At 32.7% G+C, this 26,852-nt stretch overlaps 1 protein-coding gene across 5 annotated transcripts in view; it reads left to right on the top strand.

The window, feature by feature from the left end:
• Positions 1-26,852, top strand: part of LOC118203162 (mitochondrial potassium channel ATP-binding subunit) — a 96,400-nt gene that overhangs the window by 42,784 nt on the left and 26,764 nt on the right. For all 5 annotated transcript variants that reach the window (XR_004760518.2, XM_035375444.2, XM_035375429.2 and 2 more), the window contains exons 10-12: positions 2,230-2,335; positions 7,183-7,255; positions 19,339-19,458. Coding sequence is in view for 4 of the 5 variants with exons in the window: in XM_035375444.2 (XP_035231335.1) it covers positions 2,230-2,335; positions 7,183-7,255; positions 19,339-19,458 (299 nt within the window). In the remaining variant the exon portion in view is untranslated. The remainder of the gene's footprint in view (positions 1-2,229; positions 2,336-7,182; positions 7,256-19,338; positions 19,459-26,852) is intronic.

Below are 26,852 nucleotides of genomic sequence, written 5' to 3'. Positions count from 1 at the left end.
GTCGTGTTTCGGTGGTTATTTATTTTTTTCTCATGTGAGTGACATTGTCGGGAGGAAACTGCTAAGTATTGGTTGTGCTGCTCATATCATCCACAACGCAATCCAAACAGTAGGGGATTGCTTGCAAATTGATGTGGAAGCAGTTATTATGAAAATTTATTATTATTTCTATATCTACACTGTTCGTGTTGAGTCATTCAAAGAATTCTGTGACTTTGTGCCTGTGTAAAGTACCAGCGCATTTTAGGATATGGGAAAACTAGATGGTTATCACTGATGCATGCAATAGAAAGAGTTTTAAAATTGTTTCCTGCATTGAAATCCTATATCTTGTTGGAAGGGAAGTGCCCCACCCTAATCCGCAACTTTTTTTAGAATCCCTGTGCTGAATTGTTGCTATACTTCGTACATAATATCACTGCGGTGTTTCAAGCGGCAATTCTGCACATAGCACAGACTGTAACAGCATTGGAAGTATCTTCTGAACTGGAGGATTTAATACATGAATGGACTGAGAGAAGCGCAAAAAACGTTTTGCTAAATGAAGTACGTATGCTGATTACCCAATTAGAAAAGGAAGGATTGGCGAGAAAAAATGACATTATAAGAACCATTGTAAATTTTTATGACAACTGAAAGAGATGGTTGAGCAGTTCAAAGATATAAATGTATTTAGTTGAGTTACGTTAAAGGAGCCATGGGGAAAAAGTGGAAAAAGTACAAGAGAAAAAAACAGTACAAGGGAAAAAGTACAAGAGAGCGTGCAACTTTTTGGGTAGAAGATTCCAAAGGTTGACATCAATGATAACGAGTTATTTCACGAAATAAGCTACATTAGGCAATTTACTTCACGACAAAAGATTGCAGATTGGAATTGTCAGAAAACTAGTCTCGACTGTCGATGGGCTGAAATTTTTCGTCATTTCAAGGATAAAAACGTGCCATGCGCACAAATCCAGAAAACTGTGGAATTTTTGTTTTGTCTTCCAGGAACAAACGCCGTCAGTGAAAGAGTTTTCTCATCTATGAATATCATGGACAATTGAAAAGACACAGTTAAAACTGGAAATACTACAAGCATTGTTCATGGGGAAGTGCAATTTTGAGTTTGACAGTTCCTGTAGTTCCTGTGATAAAGTCTATGAAAGACTTCTTAGATTCAAAACTTCTTAGATGATTCATTCGTCAATGAAATATGTGTACGGAGCACCTACATAGGATGATCCTTCTAGGTCAGCGGCTGATCAGGAAGGCCCATCGTCCGTGTTGAATTAATACATTTGCGGCGTTATGTGCTGGATGGACACATTCAAGCAGTTAGGTAGGTAGGAAGTTACAAACTTTTATTTTGACTGCTTTTTTTTATTCTTTGTTCGCTCTTACTCTTACTGAAAGTGCGTCTGAGTTGTCTCAGTCCAGATCCCAAAGTCCGTGATTGTTGATTTAATAATTTATTCAATCTGAGATATGGATAAATTTTTCTTTCAATAATAAAGTCTGTTTAACACACACGCTAATTCGCAAATGATGAGTAATTCTTTATAGGACAATGTGACTTAACTTTCACTAAAAATTTTGTACTCCGTATTTTCACCTTCAGAGGGGTTCTTCCGTTCTCTCCCACCCTTCTCCCACCACCCAAATTTGGATCCCTGCATCCCGCTTTGCCCTCTGGAAAATCTGGTCACCTTACTATAGTTCTTTATTTTACTTGAACAAATAGGTAAGGTAAATTAAATTTGAAACTTTGTTGGTTATCTTGGTTCATAAAAAGGACATAGGCATAAAGATAATGTTAAATTTAGGCTTAATATCTGGTAGAAATTGTTACAGCCTGATTGGATAAATGCACTGAATATTTATAATTTTACCTAGGATTCAATTCCTGATGAAATTAAATGGAAGCTTAAGTGTTTTAATTATTTTGTGTGTCAGAAAGGCATCTGTTCAAAGCAACTAGTATGTACTATGTAGTTTGACTAATCTTTTTTCTATGTAGCTGATTGGAAGTTCTTGTTCTTCTTTTGCATTACATAGATTACATTCTTTTTTGGGGGGGTTCTGTATAAATTTTTTTAAAGTTAAAAGAATTTAATCCTTTTGTTATTTTCAAAATATACATTATTGTTTTTGTATGGAGTAAATAACAGCTATTAACATTGAAACAGCTTTTAACAGTTCCACCGAATGCTAATAATAATGCCATTTGTTTTTCTGCCTTCTCTGAAGGCATCGTTTTAGGGGTTTTATGTGTTGGAGGATCTTTAATGTGCAATGCTGAAATGACTCCTGGAAGCATGATGGCATTTTTAGTTGCAACACAAACTATACAGAAGTAATTATTTTTGTTTACATACTTGATATTGTTTTCATAAATTACTGGCAGTTTGAACATCATAGTGAAATTAAATTGAAAAAAATCTATTCAAAAATTCACATTTAATTCAATTGTGACAACAGGGATCTTGATCCAAACTGAAAACATGACTCAGCAGATTATGATTATTCACAATCTCAGTTAGAGCATTTTTAACTTGTAAATATTCATTTATTAAAATATATTTGTGACTGGGTAATGTGTTAAGCATTATGAAAATATAAATGTGCTTGTATAAAATTCTCAATAAATATAAAGATATTGCAATGATAGCAGCAAACATAATTCATTCAAAACTTAACTAGGTATTTAGGGAGTAAATTACATTCACAAAATTAAGAATGGTATCAGGTCATTTTTTTGTGCTTCAATATCAAGTTATGGTGCTGCTCAGTAACAGCTTTGCTTCAAATACATAACAAATGATCTTCCAGCTTTTTACTAGCTTTTCTTACCTATATTTTTTCTGCTAATAACCAGGTTTTGTCTACATTAGTTGATTTTCATGTATTCGAAAATCAATCTGCTTTAACTTAACACATATTGAAAGTGAAAAGAATGAACAGATTTAACTGAAGTCTTACTAGTCAGTTCAGATAATGCTAACATCCTTCCTTGATTATGTTGATAAAAGTTCTGTTAAACATTAAATGTAGAATTATGTGTGTCACAAGTGTTACACATATTTATGTTTTGCTGTTTTCTTTAAGAATTTGTTCAATAGACCACATATAATTAAATTATGCATCTTTGTCATTATAATTTTCTGTTTTAATCCATTTCTTGTAAATTACTGATTTTATGATTCTTAAACATCCTTACATGTTTTTGTTGATAAAAGTTCTGTGCAAGTTTAAATATGGAGTTATATGTGTCACAAGTGTTAAATATATTTATATGTTGCAGTTTTTTTTTAAGGATTTGTTTAATAGACCACATATAATTAAATTACATATCTTTGTCATTATAATTTTCTGTTTTAATCCATTTCTTGTAAATTACTGATTATATGATTCTTAAACATAAAATACTTCCTTAGAAAATCAAGTCTGTTGCAATATCTAATTCAATAACCATAAGAAAAGTAATTCTCAAGTGAAATCATGCTAGAAAACTTAATTAAAATAGCATGCAAAACATATAGTTCACAAAAAACATAGGTATGTAAATTGAAAAATGCAGTTTTAAATTAATAGTATTATGTATATATAGAGATCTATGCTATATATATGTACAAAGATATGTACATATATAGATATATATATATATATGTATATCTATGCAGTACGAAGTCGGAGTTCCGTACTTCATCGGGACTTCGGCGACTCTAGATTTGGAATTTTTCCAGATATTAGATCAATTTAAATCTAGTAAGATGGCATGCAGAAATTATAAAATTAAAAATATGATATTGTAATTAATGAAATAAAAGGCATTTATGATCTAAGTATGAAAATTTACCAAAAATAAAAAGCTTGATATTTAAGCATGTCTTTAAATGTAAAATTGCTTGTTTAAATTGCTTCATTTTTTGTGCTAATACTTTCTCTTTAATTCTAAAAACAGACATAATTTCTTATTCAGTTACAAGATTCCACTGTTCATGTCCTGTAATTGCTGTATCGAGAATTCCGACTAAATTGTCAAATGAAATTTTTAATTTTCAATAACCTCTCTGTCACTGTATTCACTATCAGTAGCAGTATTTTCTGGATATAGAACCATAATTACAGATTTCGCCATCTGTTAACTGTTTGATGTTGGGTCACATGAAATTTTTAATTGCTGTATACCATGGTGATTTTTAATTTTGGTTAACCAATGTGTCAATTATGTGCACTCAGTTTTTAAGTTAATTTCTTCATGAAATATTTTGGCTTGAGCCATTAGCATCAGACCCATCAATGACATGCATTCGCTGCAACGCTGTCTGACCCATTCAATCATCACTCTGTCATGATCGTCACTTAGCATAACGAACAATTTTTCTGTTATTCATTTGGAGTGGGATGTTAGAATCCACAAAAAATTCAAAAAGTTCCTTTTTTTTTCTTATGTCATATGCAGTTGACTTTCTAATGCCATACTCCTCACATAATTTTGAGACAGATATGCCTTTATCGATTGTTTGCAGCAATTCCACTTTTTATGTAATGGACTTCAAAACATGCTTTCACTTTGCAGATCCTTTGGCAGCTCAGAAACTCTTATTATTAACTCTTTCAATTAAAAACTCTTTTCAATATAATTGAAAGCTCAAGCTTTAATTTTATTAAATTGCTGTAATAATAACAATAATAAGCTGGATCAAAATCAACGGTTAAACTTCACGGTTGTGGTGCTGTGCGCTACAATATAACAAGCAGTAAAGTGCCTCATTTATGCCGCTCTGCGTCTGCGAGTGCAATTCAAAGCTGTAACTCAAGAAATAAACAATCTTGTTGTTAGGCGACGTGTGCACCACGTTATTTTCATTTTTGCCCGTGGTTTAAGACAAAAGCATTTTGACGTGCGTGGCATGTCTTTTTAGTGCAAATGGTTTAGGAGCAGTACAGTCTGCTACATTAATTGAAATTCCCTAGAATCAGTAAAGGTAATTTTAGCCTAGATTAATAGCGTCCGCTATACATTATTGGCTATGTATCATAAGATTGGTGACGAAAGACAAGTTGTTCCGGTAAATTTTGTCTTGCTTCTATCGCTTACTGAATTAAGCTCGAATTCTATTAGTTATTTATTATGCCTATGTTTATTTCTTGCACATGCTTAAGTCTAATCTGAGTTTTGAATAAATAAACTCCCACATATATCTAGGACTGGCACTAGATACCGCCTGATACAGTCTCTGCGGGTCCTATATTCTGTTACAAAGCACCTTCTTAAGTTCTAAATTTTCACCACCCTAAACTTTGGATCTAGTGCTTTCCCTAAATTGTAAAAAATGTGTCATCCCTTAATTTTGCTGCTCGGTGCTTCTCCAAATTCCAAAAATTTTGTCTTCCCTAAATTCTGCCATCTGGAGCGGCCATATGAAGACGCCGGCTCTGGGTTTATGTCGATAACATATCAGTCATTCTTAATTCAAATAGCACTAAATGTAATCTTTTGGCCTATGAGTTTCATTAATAAAGTCTATTTTTAGCATATGAAAAGAAATTTTTGATAAATTTTTCCTCGTCATCATTTTATAGTGCATTTAACTTAAAATCTGTAATCATCGCCAGCATAATTTCAGTGTAAAAGGTTGCCATACTCATGATTCAATTACTAATATAAAAAAAAAAATCTGTAGACATCGCTGCATGAGTCATTACTGAAGCTGTTATGTATTGATAAACATGCGGTGATGAAAGCAAAATATAATAAATAATGATTCTTCAAATCAGCGTCAGGGATATAAAGTGTGTAAAATCAATGCTGATCAAAAATATGTGTAAAATCAATGCTGTTCCTATGTAGAATGTTTCGGTTTGAGGTGTATGCCAAGCAGACGCGCAGCTACAGAGCCAAACTATCAATCTCACAAATTTATGTTTACATGATTGTTTCTTCAATAATGAGGCAGATTATTTAGTGCCTAAGTGAAATTAAGAATCGGGACTCTCCATGTGTTTTATTATGAAAGGAAAAACCAAGTGCGCATGCGTAAAGCATTAAAAAAAAAAAAATGAGAGAGTTAATGGCTTTGAGGTCTGGATTTTATATCATTCCGGATATTGGACGTCCAGATCTCGGACTTTGTACTGTATATATTCATATATGAAACCAGAATGCAGTTGAGCTGGGTATAGCAAACCCAAGGAATAAATAAAAACTTTCCTTATTTTTTATCATTACTTTTACCGTTCTTTACCATATTAGCATAATTTTAACAAAATATTAGGTATGAAATTATTATTTTTTATTTACAGTGAGTTATACTGTCATTATACCCATGTTCAGTATCACTTAACCCATAAGTCATTAAGTTGTAAAATGATGTGTAGAAAGTGGTACATTTTGAAGGAGGAAAAAAATTCCTTGGCTTCATTATTTCAGTGTGTGTCATAGTTTTTCATATTTTTTATCATGTCTATCTTCATCAAAAGAAATGGGTTTGTGGAGATTGCTCTGAAGTTATTGCTAATATGTAACAGATTTGCTTTTCTAGTTATTATGTCTTTGATGTTAGTTATTCGTAATGAAGAGCAATTTTTAATGAATTGAAAATACCAGAATTAGGATGTTGAGGATGAAAGGAAAAGTAATTTGCAGTTAATTAAGAAGAGCAAGAAACAAAATCAGAAATCGTAAACCTTTTGACACAAAACTAAAAAAAATGGTAGGTTATAGCAATTTTAACATATTAAGCATATAATAACTAAATGTTTTCACTTTATTTGATCACTATTAAATTTCCTTATCATTTTTGAAAAACATATGCACTTTTTTTGAAATTTTCAACTTCCTTTTTTCTTATCAAAGTAGTAAATATAAATATAGGGGGTCTTCATAATTAATGCACGACTATTTGCAATTAATAGTAGCAGGATACATGTTGAGAAAACTGTTTTCAAACTTGTATTTGGCTGTAATATTATTTGACTCTAAAGAAACCTTTCATATTAGTTTGTATTTCTGACATACATCTGTGTAAATATGTGACTATAAATAAATTTTCTTTTGTGATTGCCAGTCCACATTTTTTTCAAGATGAATTTTTATAGTAGGAAGAGTATAGATTTCAGTTTAATGACTTATGATTTCGTTCTAAATTCATTACATTTTTCTTAAATCATCTGTTTTGTTATATAACATAATTGCAGATCCTTAGCTCATCTTTCATTGCTGTTTGGACAGTTTATCAGAGGTTTGGCTGCAGGTGCTAGGATTTTCCAGGTAACTGAATTTAACAAGTGTTAACCATGCAACCTTCAGAATAATTTAATTATTTTTAATATAATTACTGAGTAATCATATTTAATATGTTATGTAGCATTAAATTAGAAAAATAAATCATGAATGAGTTTAAAGTTGATACTTTTAATTTTTGTTAAGGGTTATCTCAAAAATCGACCTTCTGCTTGTTTCAGAAGAAGAGTTCATTTCTGAGCTTACGGATCAAAATGTATTGGCGGATTAAGATGCAAAAGGAAAGCCAGTTGATTGACACTAAACACGTGATCTTGACCTTCAACTCGCCTGATCTGCTGAAGAATATATAAGGCTGGGTAACTTAACTCTCCCTTAAGACCTTATATTCCAAATCCTATACCATGTTTTCAAAGCCAGCAAATTTTGGCCATTCGAAGATTTCCTATCATGCCAACCTGACGTGTGCTCGTGATTTGAAGGTTGGTCACGATAGTGAAAACTGCACTGCTGCACCATTGTGCATAAACTGCAAGGGTATCCAGCATTTTCTTGCTCCTGCCCAAAGTAGAAATCTGAAAAAGAAATTCAGTCAACTAAAGTAAAGAGAAGCATATCTTATGCTGAAGTCAGAAGGATAGTTGATAATTGATAACCACAATTAAATAAATCTTTTGCTGCTGCTATAATGTCAGCTAGATCTATTGCTACTCAAATGTCTCTCAGTATACCTAGTATACTGATATATATATTTAGTATATATAAGTTCAACCATCAAACACTCAACAACCTGCAGAAAATAATAGAAGCACAAAAAAGGCCAACACATATACTACAAAAAAAGAAACTATAGTTCAAAACAAACAAACAAAAAAAAAAAACAAAAAAAAAAAAAAATACTGTCCCAGAATTAACCAAGAATAAAAGTACAAGCAGTAGCTCAATAGATGGCATAATTTCAGAATCAATAGACTCAGATAATTTGGAAGTGGAAGATGAATTAGAAATTTCTAGACATCTTCTTCCATGGAAAACCAAACAGCAGCCCAGAGAGAATAAGCATCATACGTAATGACCACCTTAATCTCTTGGAATTGCTGTGGGTTCCACCAAAATCTTGGTACCATAAAACATATACTATATGTTTATCATCTTGTTTGTTTGAAAGTCCAAGAAACAATGCTGAAACAAGAGCAGTGAGCAAAGCTTCAGAGGTATTCCTTCGTATTAATAGATAATAACATTGGTGAGTGGATTTCTGGAGGGGTAGGCCTCCTCGCTTCACTTAATCTTCCATTGAAGGCCCTTTATTTAAGAACATGCCTCCAAGCTGTCGCTTTGCAAATAAGTTTTCATAATGTGATTTCAGTTTGTTGTGTGTATTTACCACCTAATGATCAAATCGATCAAACAGATTTGAATGATCTTATAGAACAGCTGCCTGAACTTTTCATCTTGCTAGGAGACTTTAATGGTCATACCTCTTTCTGGGGAAGTAAGGATCTGAACTCCCAAAAAAGATAGATTGAGAAAGTAATTGAAGATCCACTCATTATGCTCATTAAAGGATGGTCCAGATACTTTGATCAGTCTACAAGGATCTTTCATGTAATCGACCTTGCCATTTGTTCACCATCACTGTTGCCACTTTGTTCATTTAATGTTGGAAATGACCCCTTTGGCAGTGACCATTTTCTGATCTTTATCTCTTTTTGAGGAACTTCAAATCGTGCAATTGAAAAACACGTACATTTTAATTTTGATAGAGCAGCTTGGGATCTTCCAGCACTTGCAGAGATCAATGAGGAAATGGTGAACAATGTGCCTATCGATGAAGCAGTGAATGTCGTTGGAGACATTATCATGCAGGCATCTGCAATTTCTAGACCACAAAACTCAGGAAGTCGTAATAAATGCTGTAAACCTTGGTGGAATCATGAGTGCCAAAATGCTTTTAGAGAACAAAGAAAAGCCTGGGGACGTTTTGTGGGGGGATTGTCTGTTTCCATAAGTGCCTGCACTTTGTTAAACCTCATCACCTTCAAAAGAGCCAAAGCTAATGCAAGAAAAGTAAGATGCCAGAGCCAGAGGGATTCATGAATTTTCTATGTGTCTTCAATTAGTTACTCTGTGCCAAGTAAATAAGTATGGGTGATACAGTCAAATACCGAAAATCTGCCAACCTGAAATCCGCTAACTCCTGAAATTCGTGTTGCCTCTCAAAATATAAATATTCAGTTTATAGTGTAATATCTTGTTATTTAATAAATAAATATAATTATTGTTGAAGTGGCAACGCCATATTTGTATCAAACCGTTACTCAGCAACGAGAGATATTGTTAAAAAAAAGATTTAGTATTCTGAAGATTTTGCAGATAGAAGTAGTATTAAAATTTTGCCACTTAAGAATTTTATAAAATTTGTCTTTCACCGAGAACTAGAAATAAAATTTATGTTCTACTAAGAAGATTGTCTGTTTTGTAAATTACTGCAAAATACATTACAGTCTTTAATTAATTGGAGGTTCCACCGAGATCCTGGAAATTAGGAGTGCAATTATCAATTTTGATGGTGCTGGTCTCCTAATCCCAGAAATTTGCTGAATTTTTTTAGAACAAGTTTGCTAATACCAATTGCCGAGTTTGTTTATTTCAAGGAGAAATGGATGTAAGAAGTCTGCCGTTTTAAAGCCAGATTTGAAGCGGATCATTCAAAGGTTATCTTCTGTGCTTCTATAAATTGCATCCGAGCAAAAATCTGTCAATACAGGATACTGCTGATCTCTGAAGATAAGAATAACTTTGGGTTTTCTTAAAAAATCTTTTATTGAATTTTAATAGATTGTTTCAGAATTATAGTTTATCGTGTAAGATTTTGTTTAAAATAACTGACACTAAAAATATTCAGCTTAAATTTATAATTGATATTTGTGGTAAAGAAGTATTTTAAAATTATTGTTTATGCTTAACTTTTATTTGTATTGAATTTTTATGGATTATTGATATGTGTAAGCCATCCCGGCGTTTATAAAAAAAAAAAAAAGAACTGCTAGCTGAATTTTGAATTTGTTGCCAAGCAGGTGTGTGGAAAATAAGTAGCAACGTCAAACTAACGTAGTGTGATTTGATTATACTGCAGAATTTTTCAAAAGGTTTTTTCTTAGTTCTCGCCATCCAGGCGTGTGGTAGATAGCAACGTCATCCCGACGTATTACAGATTGTATATTCTAAAGGTTGTATTGCCAAACTGGCAAAAATTGTTTTTGTTATCGCCAACCAGGCATGGAGATAGATAGTAAAATCGTCAAACTGACGTTGGTAAAATTCCATTGTATTGCCTTACTGGCAAAGGTGTTTATACAGTTATAGCTAACGAGGCTTGTGAATAGTGAGTTAAAACATCAACCCGACGTAGTATTAAATTATTTTGTGCCAACCTGGCAAAGTTGTTTAAATAATTCTCTCCAATTGGTTAGTGTGAATTTCATATTCGAGAAATTAAATCTCGCCAGAAATTATATATTTTTAATACAAGTACGAGCTTTTAGATTGAATTTCAAAAGGAAGCCTATTAAAAGTAACTTGTGTCAACATGTCATTCTTAGCTAGGAGTAAAAAACAGGATTTAAAAGTACTAGCAGAAGAGTTAGGTTTAACCGTGAAACCTGAATTTAAGATTGCTCAATTGCATAAACTGATTACTGAAAGTCCCGATTATGATGAGGAGTTTACTCGAGAACTACTGGCTGCAATTAGAGAAGAAAGGGAACGAAAAGAAGAATGTGAAAGAAAAGAAAGAGAAAGAGAAAAGGAACGTGAAAGAGAAGAAAGAGAAAAAGAACGCGAAAGAGAAGAAAGAGAAAAAGAACGTGAAAGAGAAGAAAGAGAAAGAAGAGAAGAACGCGAAAGGGAAGAAAGAGAAAAAGAACGCGAAAGAGAAGAAAGAGAAAAAGAACGCGAAAGAGAAGAAAGAGAAAAGGAACGCGAAAGAAAAGAAAGGGAAAGAAAAGAAGAGCGTGAAAGAGAAGAGCGAATTAGAGCCTTTGAGCTACAGAAACTTCAGCTGGAAGCAATGGCTGCCACAGCACAGCCGGCAGAAACTACGCAGTTACCTGAGCAGCCTTTAAAAATCAGAATTCACGATGTCATGCCACGTTTCAACCCTAAAGAAGATGAAATAAGTTTATTCCTGGTGTTATTTGAGCGTCAAGCTAAAATAATGAATATACCTGCTGAAAATCAAGTGACTCAACTTATTTCATTACTGCCTCCTGACATTGTTCAGCTTATTGCTAGAGAACCAGAAGAGGAAGCGAAAAAGTATGAATATGTAAAAACTTTACTGTTACAACGATTTAAATTGACTGCGGAAAAATTTCGACAACTATTTAATAAACACCAAAAATCTACTGAAAGTACTTGGTATGATTTCTACTATGAATTAAAGAATTATTTAGAAGGATGGCTTAACGGATTAAACATTAAAACTTTTGAACAGCTAAAAGATCTCATGCTGGTTGATCAAATAAAAAAGCGTACTTCTCTTGATTTCAAAGAACATTTTATGGATCAATGGACAACCATCATTTCACCTACTGAAATAGTTAAGAAAATTGAAGATTTTGAAGATGTGAGGAAAATAATAAAACCGAAATTTTCTGTCAATCAGACTGAGAAAATTAACAAAGGATAATTTAAACCGCGTTATGATAATTTTGTGAAAAAAATAGAGCATCCGCCTCATTTTAAGCAGTCTGATAAATGGGACGATTCAAAATACCAGAAAGATCACCGACAAAGAAGTCAATTTCAAAACAAGAACCAAGAAAATTTATATGACAAAAGGTATCGACCACGTTGTTTCGAGTGTGGATCATACGAACATTTTAAGCCTCAGTGTCCTCGCTTAAAACCAAATGAAAAGATAAATTGCGTATCTTCGAATGATGATTTGTTAGAGACATATACAATTAACGGTTTAGTTAATGGGCATGAAATGCCTATTCTTCGAGACACAGGAGCCACTGTTGATGTTATTTCTCGGAAATACATAGATAACGCAAAAATGACCGGAGAACATGTCTGGGTGCAATATCTTTTAAATGACCATTTAGTATGTCTACCGTTAGCGGAAGTTGAAATTAATTGCGAGCTTGGTAATATAAAGACAAAGGCAGCTGTTGTTACAAATGATCCCGGAAGATATGTATTGGGTAACAAAACTGCACAATTGTTCAAAAATAAATCATTCTTAAATTTAGAAAAAATAAATGCGGTTTTGACACGATCTCAAGTAAAAAGATCTCATGAAGATGACCGAAGCAGAGAAATTGAAATGGAGAAACTAGAAGAAGTGAAGTTTATTGAAACTGACGAAGATATTTTACCGCAAGCTGATGAGGAAGACAAGGAAATTAAGAAAGTGATTAATGTTAATTCAAAGGAATTAATTGAATCTCAGCATCAAAGCAGAGATCTAACGTCATTACTTAAGGAAGCTAAAAATGAAAATTCCAGCAAGACAAATGATTTCAAAGTAAAAGAAAACGGATTGTTGGTGAAAAGGAAAATGGATAAAAACGGAAATGAAAGGGAATTAATTGTTATTCCTGAAAAATATAGGGATCAAATAAAGTCATTATGTCATGATAGCACATCTGGACATTTAGGCGTCGTGAAAACTAAAGATAGATTAACAAGATACTTTTACTGGCCTAATTGCTATAAAGAAATAGAAGAGCATGTTAAAACTTGCGATCCATGTCAAAGAGTGGGAAAATCTAATGATAAAGCCAAAGCACCTTTAACTTTAGTACCAATTATTGCAGAAGTATTTTCAAAAATTAACTTTACCAACAACACCGAATGGCAATAGATATTTAATTACAGCTATTTGTTTAGCTTCAAAATATCCGGATGCTGTACCTGTTCCTAATATTGGCACAACGTCAGTAATTGACGCCATGTTACAAATATTTAGTAGAATGGGTTTCCCAAAAGAAATACAAACTGATCAAGGTACCTCCTTTATGAGCAATCTAGCCATAGAATTTGTAGAAAAATTTGGAATAAAAGTAACTAGAAGCTCAGTACACCATCTGCAGAGCAACCCTGTTGAAAGATTTCACCAAACAATCAAACGAATTTTAAAAGTTTTATGTATCGAAGCAGCCCCTGAGTGGGAGAAGCAAGTTCCCGCAGCTCTATTTGCTTTAAGAACAATAACGCACGAGAGTACGGGATTTACACCTGCAGAATTAGTATATGGTCGAAATCTTAGAACACCTGTAACATTATTATATGAACAATGGATGAATCTTAAAGACGAAGGAAATAATGTTGTTGAATACGTTTTTCAATTGATAAATCGGTTAAAAAGATGCAAAGAGCTGGCTACAGATAAAATGCTGGAAATGCAAACCAAAAGAAAGGTGTGGTACGATCGTAAAGCTATAAAAAGAGAATTCTCTGAAGGGGATTTAGTATTATTTGTATCAACGAATAAACCAAACAGACTAGCAGTTGAATGGAAAGGTCCTGGGAAGGTTGAGAAGAAATTATCCGAAACTAATTATGTTGTGAGTTTCGAAGAAAAAAATGACTTTAACCAAGTCTACCATGTTAACATGCTAAAACCCTATCATAGACGAGCAGAATCGGTTAACCTTATGATTACAGAAGATCAATCTGAAATTGATGATATGGAGGAAAATTTCCCAACAATTGACTCTGAACCAACATTGTTCGATTTTGAGGACAGCAAAGAAAACAGCTCCTTAAGTGATAAGCTAAATGAACAACAGATTCAAGAATTGCATGATATGCTGCTGAAGTTTTCAAAAATCTTTTCTAATAAACCTGGAAAAACTCATTTAATAACGCATGATATTCAATTGACAGAAAACACCCCAATCCACTGTAAACCATACAGAACGTCTCCTAGACAAACGGATATATTAAAAACAGAAATTGATAAAATGCTTCAGCATAAAATAATTGAAATAGGAGATTCAGATTACACTTCTCCTATGATTTTAGTAGAAGTAGCAGGGAGGGATCCAAGACCTTGTATCGACTATAGAAAATTGAATAAATTGACTAAAACACAATTCTTCCCCTTGCCTAACATCGAACAACAAGTAGAAACGGTAGCAGGCGCAAAATATATAACTCTTTTGGATTTAACAAAGGGATGCTGGCAAATACCTTTAACATCTAATGCTCAAAGATTAGCCACTTTTGTTACAAGTTTTGGCACATTTAGACCTCTACGGATGCCTTTCGGACTTAAAAATGCACCATTTTCATTTAGTAAAATGATGGCCGAAATCCTTCACGGTTGTGAAAACTTTGCTGTTCCATATTCAGATGACGTGGCAATCTTTTCAAACACCTGGGAAGAACATCTAAGTCACCTGAAAGCCGTTTTGTCCAAAATAAAGGACGCTGGTTTAACTATTAAACCAATAAAATGTAAATTTGCTCAAGATAGAGTAAAATATCTAGGACATATTGTAGGTCGTGGTATAAGAATGCCAAGTGAAGTGAAAGTAAAAACTATTCTTGATTTTCCAGTGCCATCCACAAAAAGTCAAGTCAGAGCATTTTTAGGATTAGCGGGATATTATAATCATTACATTCCCATGTTCTCATCTATCGCAGCACCTTTAACAGAAACTTTGAAAGGAAACTTAAAGAAAGGGAAAATAAATTGGACAGAAGAGTGCACAAAAGCATTTGAAGAGCTAAAAAAGAAACTGTCTCAAAGGCCTATACTACATGCACCTGATTTCAATAAGGAGTTTATTTTGCAAACTGATGCGTCAAACTCTGGTATGGGTGTCATTTTAGCTCAAAAAGATGAACGAGACAATGAACATCCAGTATTATACCTCAGTAAGAAGTTTACAGAAACTGAAAAAAAGTACTGCACCACAGAAAAGGAATGTGCCGCCATAATATTTGCTGTAAAGAAACTTCAATGTTATTTAGACGGGCATACTAAATTCCTCATCATGACCGATCATAATCCCTTAGTTTGGCTCAAAAATAATGTGAGTCTAAATCCACGACTTATGAGATGGGCACTGGTACTACAACCTTACAATTACACGATCGTTCATCGAAGTGGTAAAAACCATAAAAATGTAGACGCATTAAGTCGTACTCCCTGGCCTGATTAAATAATTTGTTTCTCTATATAGATAAAAAAAATATTTTGTTCCTTTCTCTCTTCTTCAGTGTATGTTATTATGTTATTTCTTGTTTAATTCTCTAATTGTATTTTAATTCTGTGTTGTGCTGATATTATTGTTTTAAAAACTGTAAACTTTAATTTATAAAAATATAAATTAAAGTTTATCTGGAGGGGGGAGAGGTTGTAATATCTTGTTATTTAATAAATAAATATAATTATTGTTGAAGTGGCAACGCCATATTTGTATCAAACCGTTACTCAGCAACGAGAGATATTGTTAAAAAAAAATTTAGTATTCTGAAGATTTTGCAGCTAGAAGTAGTATTAAAATTTTGCCACTTAAGAATTTTATAAAATTTGTCTTTCACCGAGAACTAGAAATAAAATTTATGTTCTACTAAGAAGATTGTCTGTTTTGTAAATTACTGCAAAATACATTACAATAGGTTCCGGAAACCACAATATTGAGTACGAAATATTGAAGAAAAAATACTTACCGAATAATAATGAGTCATAACGGAAATACCCAATTATTGACATCATGATATAAGTTTTTTTTTTCTCTAATCTCTGCATTAAGGTAAGAAAGCAGACGATTCACTCAACTCTTCTTTCAAGTTCACGATTCACGTTGTATTTTCTAATCTTTGTTATTTCACGAGATTATTTAGTGCTGCATCTTCTTTTATCCGGATATTTTGTGGATAAATTAAGAATATTTTAAATTTCAGCCCTTTTTAATACAATTACAGATAAGAAATGCACTCATGATTTTACTGCTTGCAATGATGAAAAACGTAAACACGTTGCATTGACGGTAATGCAGAAAGTGCAAATTCTGCAAAAGATGGAGATAGGTGCATTTTATAGCAGAATCGTATGGAATTGCAATACGATTGTGTGTGATATATGAAAAAAGAAAGAAAAGCTGGTGAAATTTTACAGCAACAGTGATTCTAACACCGGAATCCGAAACCAGAAATCTTTGCATGAGGCGAAATTGGCAAACCTCGATGCTGTGTATATATAATACAATGAATAATGTAATCAATTTATATATGTAATAATAATTTAATGCATATAGTAAGTTATTGCAATAATGTATATAATAATTTAATTAAATGTGTCTAATATGCCTTATTTATTTTGCACTTTTAGTCTGAATATTATGATTTATCTTTTCTGTCCTGACATCTGCAAAATCCTAAAATCCACACAACCTCTGGTCCCAGGCTTTGCGGATTTCTGGACTTCTACTGTAGTTTGAAAGGCATGCAGAATGTATAAAGACCACACTCTTTCCTTTTTGGAAAGAGATGGACGAGTGTTTATCACCACAGAAGAAACTGTAAAAATTATTGGGAAGACTTACTTTTGCTGCAGTCTCTAGTAGCAGCAGTTATGCATCATAATTTTTTCCTCAGAAGTTACACTGAGAAAATTCCCTTTACCTTGAACTCTTCCAACTCTGCATCTTATAACACTGATTTTAACATGCTTGAATAAAGAAAGCTTTGCTTCAAACATGTAGATCTACCTTGGATCCAGATAGTTTAAGTTATGAAATGCTGAAGCATCTGTCCTGTAAGTCATTGACTGCCCTCCTCACTCTTTATAATAGAGTGTGGAAGGAGCATGCTTTTTCCAATGCATGGAAGAAAGCTGTAGTCATTCCCATAACTAAGCCAGGGAAAGACCCGAAGAATCCATCTAACTTTTGGCCCATCACACTTATCATTTGTCTCTGCAAGCTATTTAAAAAAATGGTAAACAGCCACCTAGTCTATTACCTAGAAAAGAATAATGTTGTCTCGCCATTTTCAGACTGGGTTCCGTAGAGGTAGGACACCTGTTGACAATATGTTACTTTTGGAAACCTCTAAGCCTTTGTGAAACAAAACCACCTAGTTCTTTGACATTGAAAAGGCTTACGATAAGGCATAGAGATATGGCATTTCGTGAAATCTCCACGTTACTGGTTTGCACAGCAACCTCTATGGTTTCAGGATTATTGTATGTTGACGACCTTCAGATCAGATGTCAAGGTGCAGATTTGAGATACGTGGAGAGGCAATTGCAGATCGCTGTATACAGGATTCAGGAATGGGCAAATGGGAAAGGTTTTGTGTTCTCAAAACAGAAGACTGTTTGGAGTTCTGCAGAAAGAGAGATCTCCATCCTGAACCTCAGCTTTACCTTCAAGAGTCAATGATTCCAGTTGTATCTGAAGTAAAAGTTTTAGGGATGCTTTTTGATAGAAAGCTGACCTACCTTCCACATGTGCAGTACTTGAAGAAGAAGTATTTGAAGATATTAAATATTTTAAAAAGTCCTGATCAACACCTCTAAAGGCGCGGAATGTGGCTCTCTGTTCCACATCCATAGAGCACTTCTCCACTCCATAGATTGGACTATGGTTCAGTTTTCTATGGATTTTCTGTTTTATGAAACTAGATCCTATTCATCATCAGGCTCTGCGGATATATTCTGGAGCATTTAGGACATCCCCAGTTCAGAGCATACTGCAGTTAAATACCCATGGTACATGGATGGATCAAAAGCAGCAAATCATGTTGGAGCAGCCTTCATGATTGGAAACCATATGGAGGGTTAAGCACTTACACATGGCATGCTCTGTGCTTACTTCAGAATTAACTGCTTTTTATTACGCACTTTCTTTTATATCCAAATAGTTCCAGAAAATTTTTATTATTTATACTAGCTTGTTTAGTGCACTAAAAGCTTTAGAAGCAATTTCAGATGCTCGGAATACACTCATTTTAAAAACCCAAAGTCTAAATCTGAATTTGAGAATTCAAGGATATCAGATCCTCTACTGCTAGGTCCCTGGACATGTGGGCATACAGAGAAATGAGCTGGCAGATATCACTGCAAAGTCTGCTGAGGAATGATCATGTTGGCTTGTCCCTTACAGAGACATTAAGAAAGTCATCAAGCAGAGGATTTTCAATAAATGGCAAGTTTCTGGAATAATCAGCTCACTAGTAAGTTAAGAAAGGTAAAACCACAAGTAGAATATTAGAAAGCCACTAGAAACTGGAAGGAGGAAGTAATTCTAACCCGTCTTGGAATTGGTCATTCTCGAATTATGCACAATTACCTATTAAAAGTCAAGAATGAACCTATTTGTAAACATTGTAATACTATTCTTTCTGTGCATAATTTTTTAGCAGAATATCCGTATTTTAACAATCTTAGACTCGAGTATTTTAATGACTGTGACTTGCCTCTTGACCATATAATCAGAAAAGAGACCAATACCTATTTATTTCAATACCTGAACTACTTATTCTATATAATTTGATTTGATTTTTGTTTTAGTGTCTACACGTTGGTATTTTAATACTGTGCATTTTAATGTATCTTAACTTTTATAATTTAACTCATGTACACATCTCATATCATTACCTGTATTGTTTTGTCTCAGCTTTCATGGTCTTAGCATTTCTGTTGATTTTCTAGGTGTCCTATTGTTTTAAACTTATATTTATCTAATATGTGTGTTTGTCAGTTGTTTTGTGTGTTGCACTGTAAAAAACTTGTTTTCGGTGCATCTAACATGTTAGATTTTGTGTCAGAGATACACCATCATACACATTTTGAATGTATGTATTCTATGCCTGTCTCTTTTATATTTTTTAATTGCATGATAGTTTTGATTTCTTTACTGAATTATTAAATAATATTTCAATAATTGAATTTCTAAATTTTTTTTAGTAAAATAAATTTTGAATTTTTAGATGTTTAACAATGTAATAGAAAAATTTTACTTAATTAACTTTTTTATTACTATAAATTATAATTTTTTAAATACCTGTCTCATCTCTTAGATGTAGAAAGATTTCTGTTGTTATTTTCTTTGGTTATGTCTAAATTATGTTGTTAATTTCAGTACATGAATTTATCACCAAGGATACCACTGAAAGGTGGTAAAAGAATCAGAGATGATGAGCTCTATGGAGAAGTTAAATTTAACAATGTTACATTTGCTTATCCCACTCGTCCAGATCAGGTAGACTTTCTTACAGATTAAATTTTAATATTTACTGTAATTTTCAGGTAGATTAAATTTAATCTACCTGATTTTAATCCCACTCATCCAGATCAGGTAGACTTTCTTACAGCTTAAATTTTAATATTTACTGTAATTTTCAAGTAGACTTTCTTACAGATTAAATTTTAATATTTACTGTAATTTTCAGGTAGATTAAATTTTAATACTTACTGTATAAATTCGGTATTATAGACTGTCTTGTTTCTTTATAATCTGTTGTAAAATATTCAATATTAAATACAATCCTTATTTTGAAAATGCTTATTTGTTAAAATTGAAGCATTAATATTAATGTACTGATCCCTTTTTTTTAAGTGTTAAATGAAAGCACTTGCCCTTCTTCGTTTAGAGATACAGAATTTTCGAATTGCAATTTTGCTTGCAAATCCCTTTCCTCTCTAGCCTTTTTTGTAACTGGATCTGTTATTCCAATAACATCAAGCCTCCACAGTTCTGACAGCATGGCATCAGAAATATGTAAAGATAACGAAAGCGTGGAAAAGGAATTTTCTATTTCATAATTCTCAGTGTTTGCTTTCCCCATGACTGTCCACCCAAGTCTTGTACTTACAGCAACTAATCTTCCCCAAGAAAGAACTTCGATTTTACCTGTAAATAAATTTGCAGCAACATCTGCCCCTAACAACAAATGAATCTCTTGGGGGTTCTCCTGGAATAATCTGCAATTTCCATTTTCAAAAACATCACTGACGTAAATTCCTCTTCTTCTGAGTTCCCTAATCCAGTGTATATTTTTTATTTTAGGGACCGAAGAACATATTTTTCTTTTATCTAATACATTGATTTCGCAATTATACCGTTTATCTACGCTACCCAATTTTATTCTATAACGTTTATGTTTTTCCGAAACTTCTATGCCACCGAAAAGTCCATGGGTTACGCTTGTTCACCTAAGCTTCTTAATTGTAACCTTTCTGCTGCATACCTGCTTATGTATGAGTTTTGACTTCCGGTGTCAATTATCGCTCGAACAAATTGGTTATTCCCTCTTTCATATATGCGAACAACTAAAGTTTGCAAATATACATCTGAACATCCTGCTTGATTTGAAAGTTATTTTCTATCTCTTCATCTTTTTTAATTTCCGAAACCTTGACAGAAGGATTTTGTTTATTACACATAATAGTTGCATGTTGTTTTTTACAAATAGAACAAGTTATTTTTGTTCTGCAGTTTCGCTCCAAATGGTGGGGTTTTAGACATTTATAGCAAGCACATTTCCTTTTTAAAATGTCCCTTTTTTCTTGTAATGATAAGCCGGAAACGAAACTACAGTCATAAATCTTGTGGAATTGATTACAGAAGATGCAGTTCATATTTTCCTCCCTGCATTCGGATTTTGTAAGCAAATCTGTAGGGGTCGGATTCTTTGGTTTATTATGTCAGTTTGAGAGACCATATGCGCTTTTCGTTGCAGGGGGGATGAAGAAGACTGTTGCCGATCGGATACTTTTTGCTGTTGTGAAACCGTTGACCTTGTGCGTTCGCGGGATGAAAGTTCTGTGTGTAAAAATGACATTAAATCTTTTATGTTATAATCGGTGCCAACATTTTGTGTTCTATGAAATTCAAGCGTTGATTCTGAAGGCAATAACTTCAAAATCATCGGAGACAGCAAAGCGCTGTAAGATTTCGATACAACATCTAACACTTCGAGACATCTAATCTGTGTTTGTACTTTATCATACAAATTACGAAATGTTTTTATGTCATTCGCATTTTTTAATGATTCAATATTCAGCAAATTATTCATGTGTGAATTAATAAGAATGTTTCTCCTTCCAAAACGGTCGTCTAAGATTTGAATTGCTGAATCATAATGTTTCGGCGATAGCGGAAGTCCTTGAACGCAACTAGCAGCTGTTCCTCCTAAATATGCTTTCAGGTAATTAAATTTGTCTACTTTGTTCAATGATTCGTTATTATGTATTGAGGACTCAAAACTATTCCAAAAAGTAAGCCATTGACTACTGTTCCCATAAAATACGGGAATCGAAAGTTTTGGTAATTTAACATTAGGTGTGTCTTTTATATTTTGCTGAGTGTTCGGTGCATTTAAGTCATGATTAAGTTCCTTAATCCGTTTCTTAAGCCTGAATTTCCATAACGTTATCTTCTCACGATATTGTTGTGTAATTTCGAATTCATTTTCAAATTCATCTACACTCAGAATTGGTTCAACTTCTACATCGGCATTAAATAGTGTTTCGGTTTTAGCATTAAGCTGTTCTAACAATTCTTCGAGCTCATTAATACTACCTTTAGATTTATTTAATTCACCTTCGAATTTCTTAAATAGTTTTGTAACGGCAGTTCTTAAGATACTTCTTTTCTTTTTTAATTTATCTACTTCTGCCATTATCTTTCTTACATTCAAACACTTACACAAAAAATATACATCTCATAAAAAGGAAATATTTAACTCTTACTTAGAAAACAAAATTATTCTTTTGCTGAATACTTCAAGAACAAGTACTAAAATCTTCAATTTTAATATTCAGCTTTTGAATTCTCCTTATTAGAACTTTTCAAAAAACCAGGCGTTCCTGTTCGGGCACCATAAAAATGTTGCACCAGGTTCTTCTATTTACAATAAAATTAATGTAAAATTCCTTACCTGCTGCATCTTCAGTGTTCTCGATGCCAGGCTTCTAATAATCACATTTTCCAGTAAGAGTTTCTATTAGAATTAACATTCCATCTTGTCTTTTAATTATTTATTGAAATAAAGCACTAATATACACTATTTACAAGGTAGGTAATAATTATTTTAAGACAGTACATTTTAATTTTGAGTCTTTACGCTCCTCCGAGCAGTTCCAATCTAGTCTCGTTCTCAGAACTCAATTAGAGAAAAAGTAAAAGGAAGAGATGCCTGCCATCTAGTGACAAGAATGTGACAGTCATTTTCCCCACTAACCATCTGGTAGAGAGTAATTTTTCATCTTTTATTAATACAAGCGTTCCCAACTGAATGTCTTCTAAAATTTTCCACCATTATAAATTATTAAGATAATCATATATCCACAATTTCCAGATTTTCTGTGTGTAATTAGTAATTCTTTGTCATTTAGAAAGTTTATTTTCATTTATGTTGGATAAATGGGGTTCAGCAAAAGTTATGAGAGATCTGACAACCAAAAAGTGACCTGAGGGTCAAAGTTTCAATATTTTAGTCAGCTGAAATTGGAGTGAGAGGGTTTGACTCCTTCAGTTTCTGTTACAATTGTTAAGAATTCTTCTGATTACCAACAATTCTTTTCAAATGACTGTTAAACAATTTAACCCTGACTTCCCCAGTTCCACTGAAATTTGGTGACATGGGTGGATTGAATTTGTTATTTTAGCACATTTTCTTTCCTCTTCCAGTTTTTTTTCTTTTTCTTTTTTTAAAGTTTTAAGCTTGCAGTAAAAGATTGGCTTGCTTAGTCTGTTACAAAGTGTGTGGCTTTTAATGCTTATACATACATATCCTATGACATAAATTTTGTTTACAATTCCCTCACTTTGACTGTTAAATTTTATAGCAAGTGGGCTACAGAAAACAACACCAGTGGTGTTAAATGGGTAAGGTGGTGTAGTGCTCTCTTTGGGCAATTCAGCCATTAATTGTTGAACTGTGACGGGTTTGTTCTTAAAACATGTCTCACATCTATAGATGATTTTTCTGGAATTGTTTCTGACATTAAGTGGCCAGAACCTTTGTCATAATTGATGTAAGAGAAATTGTGATCCTAAATGAAAGTATTTTAAACTATAATGATCTTTTCTGGACTTTCAATAAAATTCAGACCTCAGCTAAAGAAAGTACTCCATTACTTATCTTGGAATTCTTACAATTATAGATAAACTTGAATATGAAACTTACAATATGAATTAGTATAACTAGCAGGCAAATTAAGAATATCATTTAAAAATTTGGTTCACTACATGTAATAAAATTTAATTTAGAATCATTATTCAGTCCTTTTTAGGTTTGTTTGGACAAATTTCTTCAGCAAGCTTAGTTGGCAAGTCCTGTTGAGGAATCTTGGGATGTGTTAGAAAGTCATAGCATGACCACCATCTGGAATCATTTACAAGAAAGTCAGTTCAAACAACATACACCATTCAAACACCACCATCAGTATTTGCTGGATTATCTTTCGTTGGAGTCTGTTGGCTGTGTTAACTTTCTAGAAAAAATTTGCTCATGATTACGCATTCTTCGTAAACAACCAAACCATACACCCTTTGACTGGCAACTGAGAAGCAGTGGATTGCTATAGAATTGGCTTCAGGATTCAAAACAAATCTAGGAACTCTGATATCACTTAGGACACTCACAACACCATTTTGTCCACTCTTGAGTGATATCTGTAGGTCGTTTATCATCCCCTGTCAGTTTTTGAACCCAAAGTTCTTATAGTAAAAATTTTAATCTAACAATGAATAGAATTATTAACCCAAGGAGATCAAAAATCTTCCCTGCAGTTTTTAAGGTAAACTGTTTTATATTTCATTTATTTTTAAGAGTTATATCAAACTATGTGCTCTGACTGTCTTGATTAGTATACCAGGATATTCTTAAGATCTTAAATGTCTCATTTGAATCATTGACTTTTTGCAGATGGATTTCAAACCCTTCTTTTTCACATCTTTTCATCAGTTCAAGATCATTAGATACCCATTTATGCAAGTTCATATTTGCTTTATTCGTAATATTTTTGGCTTTATGTGATAAGCTTAGAACTTCCTCTACTCTGTTTTGTCCTGTAATAAAGTCGTCTACATAAATACAAGAATTCAATATTTAAACTACATTTGCCTGCTCATCTAGATATTTTTATATGTGTTCTTTAATTGTTGCAGCCAACAAGAACAGACTCAAATTAATTTCAAAATATGCATACTCGAATCTCTGTGTTACTAATTTGAGATTATTTGATTGAGGGTTTTTTACAAAAAGGAATTGCACTGCTTCTTGGTCCTTTTTTTCCAAAACAATCTTCAGAAATGCTTTTGCCACATCTGCTGAAATAGCAACTTTAGCTAATCAGAAATTAATTAGCAAATGAAACATGCTGGACTTAATTTGTTCCTGTCCATAGACAATCCATGAGTAATTCCACCTTATGTAAGCTGTTATTAAAGACTATCCTAGTCTTCATTGATGCATTAATTTCTAGGTTGATGTGGTAGGTAAAAAAAGTGGTTAACCGAGAGGCATATTTTTATCTGACACTTTCTCAGTAATACCTTGTTTGAGATAATCACCTAGCATTTCATTATATAGAAAAAATCTGATGTGGACACCACGACTTCCTTGTATGGCCCTTTTTTTGCATTTCATTTTAACTTATTTCCTCGAATTTCTTTAGAGATATATTTCTCAGTCAATTGATTCAGTTCTAACTTTGCAACAAGGAAAAAATGCATAAAAACATAAAACATCTTCATTAAAAATTGCAAAATACAGAAAAACATAAAACACCAAATACAGTTAAAACAGTTTTAAAAAACAATTTTTACAATTAAAATTAGAGTTTCTATGCAAAAACAAGCAATTCGGCCAGTGGACAAGATGGCAGATTTTTTAGTGTACATAAGTGAAAGTTCACTTTTGGTCCCGCTGGGCAAGAAGACACTGAAGGTGCAGAAACTGAATTTTAACAGTTTCAAATGTAAAGAAATGGCGGCTTCCTACCACTTAAACAAATTTTAAATTGTTGATAATTCTACAATTATTGCATGCAAATTAACTAAAAAACGCAAAAAACTTAGCAAGAATATAAGAACAGTGTAACTCAACCACTTTTTAAGCAAAAAATGCATAATTTACCATCATGTAAGAATAAAAAAAAACTGAGCTCACTGAACTCGTTAACAGAGTGAGTATATAAAATATCATCTAAATCCATTTTAAATTTATTTTTCAATCTGTTTTAGGAAAAAGAGTCCTTTATTCTGTCCATATGTACAGATGTAATGCAAAAACATCGTTCAAAAGGATTCAAGAGCAGGCAAAGTGGATATTTTGGTTGAAATATGATACTTGAAATTTTTTGCAATTACGATACTTCCTTTACTTTGTATACGGGAGTAAAAGTGTTTTTCTTTTGAATTTTTAAATTAAGTATGTCTGCTGATTCAGCGATAAAAAAAAAAAAAAAAAAAAATTATGCAAATACATTGGAAGAAAACCCTTTAACCTTTCAGCTTAAAACTTCTAATGACCTCACACATTCATTTGTAATATTAATCAAGTTTATATATTGTATCAAGTTTATATATTGGTAATAATCAAATTTATATATTATTGACACAGACTTATTTTGCATAGGCTGCATGTTCATAAAATATTTCAGATGAGCATACACTTGTTTGCATTAATTTAAGAACCTTTCTTCTAGTAGAAAGAAGGCTAACTTATAATTAGAGTCAATTATGGATACTGACTGCACAGTAAAATAAGCATCTCCTCTTAGGACGGGTTTTAAAAATTGAAGTTTTGCCACATCTGTTAAATTATGATTTGGACCAACACTAGCTAAAAATATCTTTGAAAAAAAGTCATTCAGAAAATTACCAGAAAACCATGGCAAAAAGTAATTTTGGGTAATTTAACATAGTTCTCAGTATTCATATAGTCAGACAACTCTGATTTTTAATTTCCTTAACAAATCGGACTAGTTTATGATTTAATTCCATTTTTACATTTACATGTTACTTCTACATTTAAGAGTATATCATCATTTTCTTCTTTCTGTTTTATGTGAATATCCATATTTTCATCAGTACAAATTCTAATCAAAGAATAGAAATTAGAATTTTATTTCTGTCTCAAGTGCTTTAAATTTAATTTTTAGTATTTCGGAATCTATTTGTTGCGTATTTTCATTTGGTGTCTTTTGCCTTAATTCCGTTCTCTGCATTTTTGACTTGTGTTTCTTTACCAAAATATTTCTCAGCGACATTTTGAATTAACAACAGTAATTAAACTAATAAAAGAGTTTCAGATAAGGGTACTTAGTCTTTGTATCTCTGTAGAGCTTCAGTCTAGAAGAATCCTAACACTAATCGGTTTTTAATTTGCTTCAGTCCGGAAATTAAAGGCCAAATTTGTTTTACATTCTTAAAAATTTATTTCCACTATTGGGTCAGATCGGAGCACACAAACTGAATCAACTCTGTTGATAAATCTACATAAAAACAGATTATAGAATAAATGTAATCTTTAAATTTTACTTCATGTTTATTTTCACTCTAGCAGCATTCAGGTGCTATTCTGAATACGTGTTCCAAGTTTTTAACTACATAGAATAACATACCCAAGAAAATATATCATGATG

The sequence above is a fragment of the Stegodyphus dumicola genome, chromosome 12 (assembly GCF_044657685.1).
Source record: "Stegodyphus dumicola isolate Sdum_Otavi_A_Nest chromosome 12, ASM4465768v1".
Classification (NCBI taxonomy): Eukaryota; Metazoa; Arthropoda; class Arachnida; order Araneae; family Eresidae; genus Stegodyphus; species Stegodyphus dumicola.
The sequence above is the reverse complement of the archived record's forward strand: the minus strand, read 5'-3'. Positions and strand labels throughout refer to the sequence as shown.